The sequence below is a fragment of the Caretta caretta genome, chromosome 2 (assembly GCF_965140235.1).
Source record: "Caretta caretta isolate rCarCar2 chromosome 2, rCarCar1.hap1, whole genome shotgun sequence".
NCBI lineage: Eukaryota > Metazoa > Chordata > Testudines > Cheloniidae > Caretta > Caretta caretta.
In genome coordinates this window covers 255,271,946-255,285,345 of record NC_134207.1, presented here as the reverse complement: position 1 = coordinate 255,285,345, position 13,400 = coordinate 255,271,946, and the positions used below count along the sequence as shown (strand labels likewise).

Here is a 13,400-nt window from a genome sequence, read left to right as displayed (position 1 = left end):
CTCCTCCAGATTCTCCCTACACCTTACTACTGAAGGCATTCTGCACCAAAACATTAAAAATTATGCGCACATTATTTTAAAATTCTGCCAATTTTACTTGTCAAATAAATGTGGCGGTTGCAGCATGGCATTGGGCAGCACAGGCCACTGGCTGCACAGAGGTGGCAGATCACTGTGCAGTTCTCCCTCCCCCCAGGGACACAGACTCAGCAGTGAGGCTGCATCCAACCTTGACACAGTGCAAGGACAGAGCCTGCCCCTCCATGCCAGGTGCACCAGGTGTGGGCAGGCAGGCTCAGCAAGGCAGGATCCAAGTGTGGAGGGGATTAGTGTGGGGGGACCCAGGTGTGGGGCAATCTGGGTGTGAGCGGCTCAGTGGGGGATCTGGATGCACAGGGGCTTATTGGAGGGTTCTGGGTGCAACGGTAATGGGACTCAGCAGGGGGGTCCAGGTGAAGGTGGTTGGGGCTCAGTGGGTCTAGGTGTCAGGGGGATAGAGTTTGGCAGGGAGTCTGGGTATGGGGGGCTTAGTGGGGGGGTCCAGATGCTGGGGGAGTGGGGTTGGGATCCAGGTGCAGGGGGAGTGGGGCTCAGTAGTGTGGGGATCCGGGTGCAGGTGGCTCGTCAGGGTTGTCCACGTGCAGGGGGAGTGGGGCTCGTCGAGGGGGATTCTGGGTGTGTTGGGGGGTCAGGCTCAGAGGGAAGGTCTGGATATGAAGGGATGTGGATGCACAAGAGTTGGACAGATAGGGGGGCAGCTCCCTGTACAGTGATCCCTCCCCCTGCAATTGTGGAGTGATGGGTGCAGGAAGTGCTGGGAGGGGTGGGAGGAGTTTGTAGAGCTTCCTACAGCCAGGGGAAAAATCTGGGGGTGGGTCTGATCTGGATGCAGTGCAGGGGAAGAGGAAGTCCCGTCCTCCCGAGCCCAGCCGGGACTAGAAGCTGAGCCCGGTGCAGGGTAGGAGCCACCAGCCATGTCTTCCCCAGTCCTGCCCCCACCCCACAGCAATTTTCCTCTCTGCCAGCTGTCCTGGGCACCAGAAACATACTGTTGGGGAGGTCGCATAACCGCTTTTGTGGCTTCCCTTTGCTTCCCCATCAGAAAGTCATTTTTCTGCAGGGAAACAAAGAAATCTGCAGGGGACAGACATTCTGCGCACGTGCAGTGGCACAGAATTCCTCCAGGAGTAACACCTGCAGGGTAAAACAGCCCAAAGCTGAGGCTAAGGTAGAGCCCTGTGTGGGACTATTTTTAATCCTGCACCCATCTCACTCCCGCTATTACGGCAGCAGGTTCTGCGGGACCCCAGTCCCATTGCAGGGCTCTAGGCTAAGGCTTCCCTTCCTTGCTGAGGTGTCCCCTTTAGATGGGTGCCAGCGAATAACCACAGTGTAAGAGGAGGGGTGCCCAATGCAAGACCAAAAGACATGTTTACAGAGACTGGTGGGAGGTTATAGAACCAGAGGGCACAGAGGAGGCAAGGGGCATTTTTGCAGATGCTCTTGTCTCCTGGAGATCCTGCCGTTAAGGATGCAGCACCCGTGGCTTCTTTTGGGAGGGGCAGGAGGCACAAACCCTGCTCTCCCCAATAGGAGAATTCAAAGGAAGCTCCACATGTTGAAAAACAGGGAGTTCTCTTTCCTCCGCATGATTTATTCTCATGGAGGGGAGGACAAGGCCCTGAAATGGGCTGGGGAGTGATGTCCTCTGCAAACATGTATATTTTTGTGATAAATGGAACACTGGCCCTTTCATCACATCAGCCCCTAACACTGCAGAGGAAGGGATGAGGAGGGAATAAAAAGGAGAACAGCAACATTAAGCTCAGGGTATTAATTTCCATTTCAAAACGGGCAAAGTAGAAACAGGGAAATATGTTCACAATTACATTTACAACCTCTTTGCATTCCAATCACAGTTAGTAATTTCACATTAAAGAAGAATAAGTTATCATTCACCACTTACCGCCTGAAGGTCACATAGTCCAAACAACACGAGGTCCAAGTACAAACTGTCTCATGAACTGTACACTGAAAAATCAAGTTGCACTTGGCCCATTAAGTGTAGCGCATGCTAATCTCTGCTTACAACTTTGATCTCTTATCAGCTAAATTCCTCATTACAACACTCTGGCCCCACAGACACAAACATACATACATTATTAAAAGAATATGGTATGCATATTCATGAATACCTAAAATTTTAGAAGTAATGCCCACAAATACCAATGCAGAGATGTGTCACATAGTAATTAACCTGGACGTCCATTCGGTGAGGGGTTAATTACTTGGATTGGTGTGTAGTATTCGGATTATCTGCTCTGAAGAGGTACGCTTCCCTACTCGCTGTCAAGAGCTGCCTCCTACCTTTTTTTCCTCTCTCCAAAATCTAAGGCTCTAGATAATATTCTATCCTTCGAAGTGCTCTTCACAACAGGAAATTTTGAGATTATATCAGCAGGGAAATAAATAGTATTACTTTTTCCCTTCCCGCTTTCTCTTTTCCTCTAGCAGATTTTTACCCCTTCAATGCCATACTCCAAGGCATACCAAAGGCCAGTTCTGTATGGGGACAGAAACAACTTGAAATCTAGTCAGTCCTAAAAGGCAAGTTAAAATTAGTTCTCTAGCTACTGGTTCTACACCTTCCCCGAGTCCCCCTGCTGTTGTGTGTTTGTACAGAGCCTAGAACAGTGGATCCCAGTTTGTGACTGGGGCTCCTACGTGCTACCACAATACAAATAATAATAATGATAATAATTAATAAATAAAATGGAATTACTCATGCTTAAAATTAAGCATGTGCATAAATATTTGAATGACTGGGGCCTAAATAACTGACTACACACAGGAAAACAGACTCGCAAAGTAAATTAATAGAGACTTTTTTCTAAATTCTTTTAGTTACAGTAGTTTTAGGTGTTACTTGTAAGACTAGTACATAAAAAGTTTCTGAAAGAAACATGATTTCATCTTTTAAGTGATGTTTGAGACAGGTTGCCATGTCTGCAAGCAAGCCTCCCTTTGATTGACAAAACTGTGCACCTAGAGGCATTCCACAGCTGTTAGCATGAATCATTTATCGTATAATCTATAGAGGGGATTTAAAAAAATCATTAACCAGAGAAAAAACTGCCTTAATAAGCAGCAAGGCTTTTAGGGACTTGTTTATGGTATGTGCTTTATGAACACAAATGTTTTATTACCCCACAACAGAAGAGAAAGTCAGGAAAAATGAAGACAACAAAGTGTATGCATGCAATGCTCATAAATTAATGTTGTTCCTCTACTGTGGTCAGACTTGTGAGCAATGCTGTGGACCTGCACTACTGAGAAAAGTGTGAACTATTCAGTCATTAAAAGACACAAGAATCCCAAAACTATCAGTCTCATAATCATCTCCAAGCTATTGAAGGTGAGTCACATTCTCCCAACACTTTGCCCTCTCAGTAGATCTTATCAAGGATTTAATAGGTTTTAAAGACATCTGTTGAAAATTAAACATAAAGGATCTGATTCCCCACTGCTTTGCATCTTTTGCCATCTTTTATATGGGGGCAAAGTGAAGATTACTAAATCAGAATGGCAGCATTTTACACCCACTCTGCACAGGTACAAATGATGACACAAGGTGAAAAGCAAAGGGGAATCAGGCCCTAAATATTTACATTCCTCACAACCTTTCATTTGTATAGATGCATCCAAAACCAAAATATACCAACTGATGACAACACTTTACAATGTCATTGTGATACTCTGCACTCCAAAGCAACACCCTGGCACTCCCATATTTACCATGGTGATATGATTATAATATGTTTTGTACAAAGTATGACTTGTAAGGTATCGTTCTAAAAGTCTTGATCTGTTGAACATTAATATCCTGTTGGATTGTATGTGCTATTATTGTATGGGAAGTTTTGAAGTTTTGCAATGTGTGTGTTACTGAAATATGCTGTGAAGTCGGAAAAACCCACAACCAGCCTTTCAGGTACAACAATGAAGTAGCCAGATGCATTGATGGCTACTGTAATATGCAGTCTGCTGACATGTTGCCAGGGAGTCTCTGCACCTGGGAGCTGCCCATGTCCCCTGGCGGTTGTACTCTTCTTCTCTCATTTTGCTGGAGTCGGGGAAAGACAACCTCCTGGGGACTGGTGCCATTACAGGAAGGTTCTCCCAATCAGGTCAGGCCTTAGAGGGAGCCCAGCTGGACCTCAAACCCTGCAGCTGATACTATGTTAGAGTTTCTGCTTGAAGTGGTGGTTGGTTCTTCCCCAAATGATTGACCAGCAGGAAAATTATGTAAACTCTCCTTTTCTGCTAGCTCCATTTCAGAGGTTGGCTTGGGAGAAAAAACATGCGACCTGAACAACTTTACCCTTCCCTGACCTGGCACTTCAGATCAAAATGTAGATGTTAGGGCCCATAACCACTGCATAGTTTACTTCAGATTAAAGATGACATATTGTCTACGGAACATGGTGAAGTCTTAGGTCATCCCTGATGTAAAGGGGTACAACTACACACAACCTGCCCCACATTATGCATGCACAGTTGTTAGCCATTAAAAATACTAACACACACAGGTCTCTCCCTATTGAAAACTCTGAACAAAATACTCCACTTACTGTTTTTGAGGTAGCACAGGGAGTTGGCATCACCGTGGGAGGCTTGGCTGCATTTTGGGGTGGAGGCAGAGTAAACCTCTGCCCTGTGTCCGGAGGAGAAGAGTGAATCCGGGTTTCTAGTCTCTCAGGTTCATGTTTATAGGATTCAAGAGGAAATGGCGGCTGCTTGGTCACTTGTGTTGGGGTAGATGGAGAGGAGGAGAGGCCGGACGCTGTAAACAAAGAAATCATTATTAAAGTGCAGATCGAAACAAGAGCGGAGAAGAATCTAAGCCGAAAACTGAGTCTGCACTTGCTCAGTCAATTTTTCTACCCTTCCCTTGAAAAACCAAATACGAATCTTGTCCTCCTGTTTCTAAAGGGGATTTCCTCCTCCCTCTACTTAAAACTTAAATAATTCAAATGTATCCTATGTGTATAATCCAATATACAAGGAGGTAGCATTGTGAAGTGGTTAGAGCAGAGAACTGGAAATCTATTCCCAGCTTTGCCACTAGCTTGTATCACCTCAGACAAATCACTTTGCCCTCCTGTGTCTCTATTTTCCTGTCTGTAAAATGGGAATAACAGGAGCTATCTATCTTGGCAAGCATGGACATTTGCAAATGACAGAAGCTATGTAAGTGTACAGCACTATTATTATTTTTAATATCCACACTAATCTCAGAGATGACAATGTCTATATGCAAAGAGCTCAACAGCGTTAAATGTTTTTATATTTTTCCTTCATTTTATTATTAAAGAAAAATCCAAGCCAGCAGTTAGAATAAAATTAGGAGCAAAGGTACAGGGGAAGGAAAGGTTACTCACCTTGTGCAGTAACTGCAGTTCTTCAAGATGTGTCCACCTGTGGGTGCTCCACTTTAGGTGCGCAAGCACCCAACCTTTGACCGGAGAGTTTTGGTAGCAGTGGCTGTTCTGCCCGCTCACATGCCCTACACATCCTCATGCCCTTTACCAAGACTATATATATAGGGACCTCCATTCCCCCTCTGCTGCAGAGCCCACAGAGGCCGTTCTGAAGCAGAGGGGAAGAGGTCAGGTAATGGAGCACCCACAAGGACACACATCTGGAAGAACTGCAGTACCTACACAAGGTGAGTAACCTCTCCTTCCCCTTCGAGCAGTGCCCTGTGGGTGCTTGTGACGGTCCTTGCTCAGGGGTTGGTTGGTAGGGTAACGCCACGTACTGGTCATAGCTTAGGCCTCTGACTTACAAGAGGGTTGTTGGTAGGGGAGCCAGGACCCTCTCACTCCACTGGGCTCTGACCCAGGCCCTTTGAGGGCTATCAGTAATCTAACAGTCAGGGGGTTGCTTAAGACTGCCCTCCCTGGGCCACATCCTATCTCCCCCCTTGCAATTGTCCAAAAGTCGCCATCTGGGTTAAGATGGTGTGAAGGGTGCCTGCTCACCCCAAGACACCTCCTGGTGGCAGCGTGTAGCATAGCAGCTCTCTTCCTCTCTTGGGTGGCAACTGCCTCCTCCTGCAGTATGGCCCACCCTCCTGGGCCAGCTCAGTCCTAGGGCTTTCCCCTGCAGGGGTAGTCCAAACCAAACAAAATGGATTACCAAAGTCCAGAGTTTGTACAAGAGGGAGAGGGGAATGCTTCCTCTCAGGCGGTCTCTGTAGCAGGCCCTCCCTTCCATCAGGGGGGGAGCTCTGGGCAATTGTTGTGGGGAAAGATTAGGCCGTTGTCTCAGCCCTTCTCCACTGCACGTTGCACGTCTGCTCTCTTTCCTGGTCTGCCACCAAGTGAGCTACTTCCCTGCCTTTTAACTCCTCTTCCAGTTGGAGCATTTGCTACAGATGTGGTGGGGCAGGGCTGGCTGAGCCCAGAGTAGTTCCTTAACCCCTTTTTGTCCAGTGTGGGGTTTGCACAGTGTTCCATTTAAGGTGACTCCCTTGCAGTAACGATTTAAGGAGGTGGGAATTTTAGAACACAGTCCACCACCAAAGAAAGAATTGCGTTGCCTACTGCCACATCTGATCTTGCTGCATGAATTAAGACATAGTGGTTGGAAAACATGTGCAACGAGGACCATATTGCAACCCTGCAGATTTCAGCAACTGGAATGTCTTTAAGTAGAGCTACAGATGTATACTGTCATCTAGCAGAGTGTGCAATCACTCTTAGGGAGGTATAACCCCAGTGAACCCATAGCAGGCAATAATACATCGAGATGTATTTAGAAAGTCTCTGAGAGTACATCTACACAGGGATAGAAGACCTGTGACATAGTCATGGCTGGCCTAGGTCAGCTGACTTGGGCTCGGGGCTGAAAAATTCTGTGTTCTGGCTCTGGCTGGAGCCTGAGCTCTGGAACAAGAATGGAGGGTCCCAGAGCTCAGGCTACAGCCCAAGGCCAAACGTCTACACAGAGATTTTTCAGTCCCAGAGCCCAAGCCCCACTAACCCAAGTCAACTGACCCAGGCCAGCCACGGGATTTTTATCCCTGTGTAGACATGCCCTGAGTGGAGACAGATGTTCCCTTAGACCTCTATGCAATAGAAACAAAAAGTCTAGGGGTCTTCCAGAATGGCTTAGTCCTGTCAATAAAAGGCTAATGCTCACAATATCTAGTGTATGAAAAGCAGACTCGTGTGTAGGCTGATGCAGCTTAGGGAAAAAACCTGGAAAGTGAATAGTTTGGTTGATATGAAATTCAGAGGACACCTTAGCTAAGATCTTTGGATGAGGTTGTAAAGATACCGTCTCCTTGGAAGACAAAGTAGTAGGAGGGTCTCCTTGGAAGACAAAGTAATTAGAGCCTCCTTCTCCCTAACTCTTTGAACAGAAGTGATGACCACCAAGAAGACTATCTTCATAGACAGAAGTAGCAGCAAGCACGTAGCTAATGGCTCAAAGGGTTGTTTCATGAGATAGTTAAGAATTAGGCTGAGATCCCGAAGTGGTGTTGGGGCTCTAATCTGCAGAAAAAGTCCTTGTAGGAATCTTGTTGTGGTCAGATGAGCGAATACCGAGAAACCTTCTACTGCCATATGGAAAGCTGTTAGTACCACTAAATGAACCCTTATGGAATTCATAGAAAGGCCTGATTATTTCAATTCCAACAGGTAATCAAAGCCTGAGGAAAGAGATGTCTGGATAGGAGAAAGATGGCACCAGTTTACACCAAAGGTTATATCTTTTCCATTTCTTAAGGTAAATTTGTCTAGTAGATTCCTTTCTGATATTTACCAATATCTTTTGTACTTCAGATGAACATGTGGTCTCTAGTCCCAAGAACCATTGAGGAATCAAGCCTGTAGTTGTAGGATGTTCAGATTAGGATGGAGCATTTGACCCGCATTCTGAGACAACAGTCAAGGTTTGTTCAGGAGCTGCCACAAGAGGGCAAGAGGTGAGTTTGATGAGGTAAGGAAACCAAACTTGTCTTGGCCAAGTTGGTGCAATCAAAATGATTTTGGTTTTGTCCTGTCTGATCTCAATAAGGACCTTTAAGAGCAATGGAGTTGGAGGATATGCAGAGAGAAGACCTTTTGTCCAGTAATGAGGAAAGCATCTCCAGAGATTCAGAATAAAGCCCCCATCTGGAACACAATTTCCTGCACTTTGTGTTGGCTACTGTGGCAAAAAGATTGACCTCTGGAAATCCCCAAGCTAGGAATATTTTGTTGAGGACTCAGGAGTCCAACTCTCATTCGTAATTTAGGGAGAAATCTCTGCTCGGGTCCACCCTGGTGTTTTGTATACCCAGAAGGTAGGAAGATGAAATGACTATCTGATTGGCTATGCACCATTTCCAAAACTTTATTGCTTTGGGGCAGACCGAGGTGGAACACGCTACACACCATGACAATTGATATAATACATGCATACAATGCTGTCATGATCTTGATAGACTTGTTTTTGAGTAGGGGAAGAAAGTGGAGGCAAGCATTTCTGACCACCCCTAATTTCAACAGATGGATGTGCAAGCACTGTTCTTGTTGTGAACATTTGTCTTGGACTGTGAGAGGACCCAAATATGCTCCCCATCCCAAAAGGGAAGCGTCCAATGTTACTATGACTGTAGGGGATTCTGGCTGAACAGGATTCCTGCACAAACTTTGAATGGATTCAGCCACCAGATGAGTGACTGCAGGACTTGATTGGGTACAAGTACTTGCTTGTTAATACTGTTTGTTGGGTACACAAATAGTCCTGAGCCACCACTGGAGACACTGAAGATAGAAAGTGGTGTTTTGTGTCATAAAAATGCAAGCTGCCATACATACCAGCAGTTGCAGACATGTCCTTGCTGCAACTTGAGGGATGAGCTGCACACTTTGTACATGGTTCTTTAGAGCAAGGAACCTGTCAATAGGGAGATAAACTCTTCCCATTATCGAATCCAGAAGTGCTCCTATAAAGAGAATTCATTGTGCAGAGATCAAGATAGATTTCTTGAGATTTATTTGCAGGCCTAGACTTCAGAATAGTGAAGTTGTTGTTTGGACAGCAAACCTAACACCTCATATGACCAACCCTTGAGGAGACAGTTGTTAAGACAGGGAAAGACCGTTATCCCTATATGATAGAGGTAGGCAGCTACGACAGCCATGATTTTTAAGAACACTCTTGGGGTGAATGACAGGCCAAAAAAGTGTAGAACCTGGTACTGGTAATGATTGCGATTGAAAGTGAAACAAAGACATCTTTTGTGAGAAGGATGAATTATTACATGGAAGTACGCATCTTTGAGGTTGTGGCTCACAAACCAGTCCCCTAATTCCAGGGAGGTAATTATAGCTACTAGGGACACCATCCTGAATTTCAGATGTCTGACATGCTTGTTCAATTGTCTGAGATGTTGTATCTCCCTCCAACCCATTTTTCTTTGGTATCAGAAAATATCTTGAATAGAACCCTTTCACCCTGTGTTTAAGTGGGACTGACTCTATGGTTCCTAGATTTAGGAGTGATGAGATCTCCTGTGTCAGCAATTGCTTGTGAGAGGGGTCCCTGAAGAGGGAAGGTGATTGGAAGGGTGGGGTGGAGGTAAATTGGACAGTATAGCCGAAGTGGCCTCCAATCCCCATTTGTCCAATGTTATAGTCTCCCGTACTTAATGAAAGAGAGAGGTGGTGTTCAAATTGAGGAAGAAGGGTTGTGTCATGCAGTTGATAAAACCTGGTCATTGGATGGTCTGGACTCTTGACCAAACCATCAAAAATGGTGTTTGGATGATGCTGAAGGCTGGGATGAAGCAGTCGAGGTAGTTGCAGGCTTTTTCTTTGAAAACCTCGATCTCTTGGTCAGTGATTTCGGTGGCCTACGGAAGGCAGAAAATTAAGCAGGGTGGGATCTTTGTGCTGACTGAGACCTGTTAAACTTCCTTATTTTTTGCAGGCATGTATATCCCTAAAAACTTAAATTTTGTCCTGGAGTGTTTTAGGTATGAAGCGAGTTGTCTGTGGAATCCGTGAAAAGGTAAATCATTGAAAGGTAAATCTTCAATAGTGAATTGCACCTCCTATGGAAATCAGGGACAACTGAAGCCAGGAAGCGCACCTCATTGATACTGTGGTGGAAACAGACCTGGCTGCCGTGTTCGTCACATCGAGTGAAGTTTGCAGTGAAATTTTTGCCAAAAGCTGATCCTCCTTTATTATGGAGCTGAACTGTTCATGATGTTCCTGTGGTAAATGGTCAGTAAAAGCATTACATTTCTCTTAATTCAGGTAGTCATATTGTGACATCAGCACCTGGTGGTGAGTTATCCTGAACTGACGTGTTGTTGACAAATAGCTCTTATGACATTTCTAGTCCTTATTATAAAGGGGTGGCTTTTTGGATATGCTGCCTACCCCTTTCATTGGCTCCATCCATGAGCAGAGAGTTTGCTGTAGGATGAGAAAATAAAAATTCAGAATCCCTGTGTGGGACGTAGTATTCATTTTAATCATCACTCTTCCGTGTGGTGGTGGTGTTGCTGGGGTTTGCCAGATGGACTTGGCTGGCTCCAAGAGGGCTTCATTAATTGTCTGTGCCACCCGTGCTAAGGTGGGCAATACGCACAAGCAATGAACGCAGCGGGAGTGCCCATCACTAATAGGGATTGCTTCTCAATAAGAAAGGCACGTTTTAAATCCCAATGAGCCTGGCATCCCCAACAAAAGGAAAAGTTGTTCCAGTCCCTCAGCCCCTCAATGGGGGGGGACAATGGACAATCTTTTCTATCTTTTTTTTAAAAGAAGAGGGTAACAAATGTTCCAACTGTAAGGTATTAAATCTACTACTATTTAAAACTAACTACAAACCTAAAACACTAATAAAAGTGGGAAACGGGTACAGCACAGTCACATGCTAGATACTGTCTCTGGCCAAAGGCAGTTGAGTAGGAACTGAGGTCAGTTTGCCCTCAGAGCCCTATATAGCAGGGGTGGCCAAACTTACTGGCCCGCCGAGCCGCATATGACAATCTTCAGAAGTTCGAGAGCCGGGGCACAACTGCCCAGAAGCTGGGGCTCGGGCTTCAGCCTCACTCCTGCTGAAGCACCAAGCCCTGGCACGTGCACCCCACAGGGCTGAAGCCCCGGAACCCCCCTCCCCACTGGACAGAAGTCCCTACCCCACCATCCGCTGCAAGGCAGAGGTCCTGAGCTCTCCCCCCGCAGTCTGGGAGGCAGAGAATGGAGGAGCTGGGGGCTTGTGAGCTGCACTTTAATGGCAAGAGCCACAGTTTGGCCACCCAACTAGAATAGCCTCAGTTTAGGGCACGAAGATGTGTAGGGTGCATGTGCGGGCAGATAGGCACTGCTACCAAAAATCTCCATCAAAGGTGCAGGACACACTCATTTTAATGGAGCAACCCACAGTGACATTACTTAGATAAGAAGTGGGGTACCTTTTCCAAGTGAGATGGTCTCACTGCTTTCTGTAATGGTGCTAACAATAGTTGTATCCCATCTACATTAACATTTTAATAGTTTTCAACATCAGCTGAGGAGGAAGCGTGGAGGGACCTTATGCTGAAAACAAATGTGTCATTTTCCTTGTGAAAATACAGCTTCACTTGGAATGTGCATCCCACCTCACCTGTACTTCAGGCAGTAGTCTTACAGCAGTTCTGCACTGTGTTTACACAGTTTGATCTAGCTACATCTATCATACAAGTCAGGAATATTTACCCATGCCTTACGTGAACATTTCCTTCCTTGGAGTAATGAGGTCCACCAATCCGTGACATTAGATCTGTGAACCTCATTACAAATAAGAAACTAGTGAAACAGATACCAGTGCATCCACATAAAGTATGAATCCAAATAAAAAGTCTTATGTGTGTGTTTATCAATAAACACAGAGGACCCAATTCTTCTCTCCCTCATGCTAGTGTAATTCAGGAGTAAGTCCGTTACCCTTAATGGGGTTACACTAGTGTAAACCATGTGCGCAAGGTGAATAGGTCTACATGCTTTCAGTGCTTTCACTTACACCACATCTGAATTGGACTCACATACTGTACTTAAAGGGATTTGTGTGTGTAATCAGGAGAAGACTTTAGTCCATAGAATGGGACTGAACAAAAAATTTCACATTAGCATGCAGAAAGGTTTTTTGAAACCAGAAATCAGACAAACAAATGCTTGAAAGAACCTTATAAACCCATCTTTCCAGCTTCTCATCATGGGTCTAATCCTCAGGGCTTGTCTCCACTGGGGATTTTTGCACCCTAAGTGCAGATGCACTGCATTGGTGTAGACTGAGGCTTGCAGTGGTGCTGTTTAACTTGGTTTCAGACTGGGGAAAGCTGCACCAGTAGCAAGTCACTTTTTACCCCAATGAAGTATATCTACAAGCTCCACTACTGCAAAAAGGCGGTGGGGGTTGGGTATGGATCAGCAAAGCCGAAGAAATATTTTTTATCAACTTCCACTCAGCTCAAAGGGAGTTTGAGATACCCAGTACCTGTCAGGGTCAGGCCACACCTCAACCAAGCTGAATGACATGTTTAAAGGGGAGTTTGTGTTTAATAAAACTAAACCATGAAGTCACGTAGTTGCTAAGGCACTGATGATACAGTCAGGAAATTATTAACTAATCACCTGAGGAAGGACTCCGTTATCCCACTGTTTGCAGTGCTGGTCCCAGAATATTAGACACTAGGTGAGTGAGGTAATATATTTTTATCCAGTAAAAGATATTACCTCACCCACTTTGTTTCTCTGTTATCCCAGACATTTCCAGGGGAAAGTTAACCCATCTAATGATTAAAGAAATTAATTAGGCACTTAATGGTTTTTATGAAGAACTACATAAAAAGGACATTTGCTAAGCCTCTCCTGATAATTTTATTTAACTTGTTGAGAACAGTAAAACTGACTTTAAGATCACAAAATGCCCAGAAAAATATTGTTGATGCTCTACCATGGGTTTTATTTAGTGTGGTATTATGCAATATTTAGCTTATTTCTCTACAGTTTTAATGAAGTTCCTGACTCTTAAATGGTTCAGATTTACTGGGACAAAACAAGTTCCCACCCTTGCTTCATGTCTTCCCAGACTTACAGCTGCCCTTTCCAGCACTTATGGTTTGCTGGGCAGAACAGCATTCCTGTGGATTCGACAGCACTAATCACAAGTCTGGTTCAGAGTGGGTGTTGCAGACATATACAGATGATGCTTAATGCAATATGCCACAGCGAGATGCAAAAAAAAAAAAAAAAAAAAGATCTGCAGTATTTTGAATATCCTCATCTCCTATTGATTTCAGTGGGAATTGAGGTTGCTCAGCATCTTTCAGATTATAATGGAAGCCAACT

At 45.0% G+C, this 13,400-nt stretch overlaps 1 protein-coding gene and 1 long non-coding RNA gene across 15 annotated transcripts in view; one reads left to right on the top strand and one right to left on the bottom strand.

The window, feature by feature from the left end:
- The window catches only part of LOC125631218 (uncharacterized), a 45,995-nt gene extending 35,477 nt beyond the window's left edge, over positions 1-10,518 (top strand). For 3 of the 6 annotated variants that reach the window (XR_007354883.2, XR_007354882.2, XR_012667303.1), the window contains 3 exons: positions 3,300-3,415; positions 7,710-7,773; positions 7,854-10,518. This is a non-coding gene — a long non-coding RNA (uncharacterized LOC125631218). The remainder of the gene's footprint in view (positions 1-3,299; positions 3,416-7,709; positions 7,774-7,853) is intronic. The other 3 variants (XR_007354880.2, XR_012667304.1, XR_007354881.2) reach the window with 2 other exon arrangements.
- PRKAG2 (protein kinase AMP-activated non-catalytic subunit gamma 2) overlaps positions 1-13,400 on the bottom strand; it is a 386,915-nt gene that overhangs the window by 133,121 nt on the left and 240,394 nt on the right. For 8 of the 9 annotated variants that reach the window (XR_007354878.2, XR_007354879.2, XM_048837547.2 and 5 more), the window contains one exon: positions 4,632-4,843. Coding sequence is in view for 6 of the 9 variants with exons in the window: in XM_048837547.2 (XP_048693504.1) it covers positions 4,632-4,843 (212 nt within the window). In the remaining 3 variants the exon portion in view is untranslated. Of the gene's footprint in view, positions 1-4,631; positions 4,844-13,400 lie in introns of those variants that run through there. The other variant, XM_075126006.1, reaches the window with a different exon arrangement.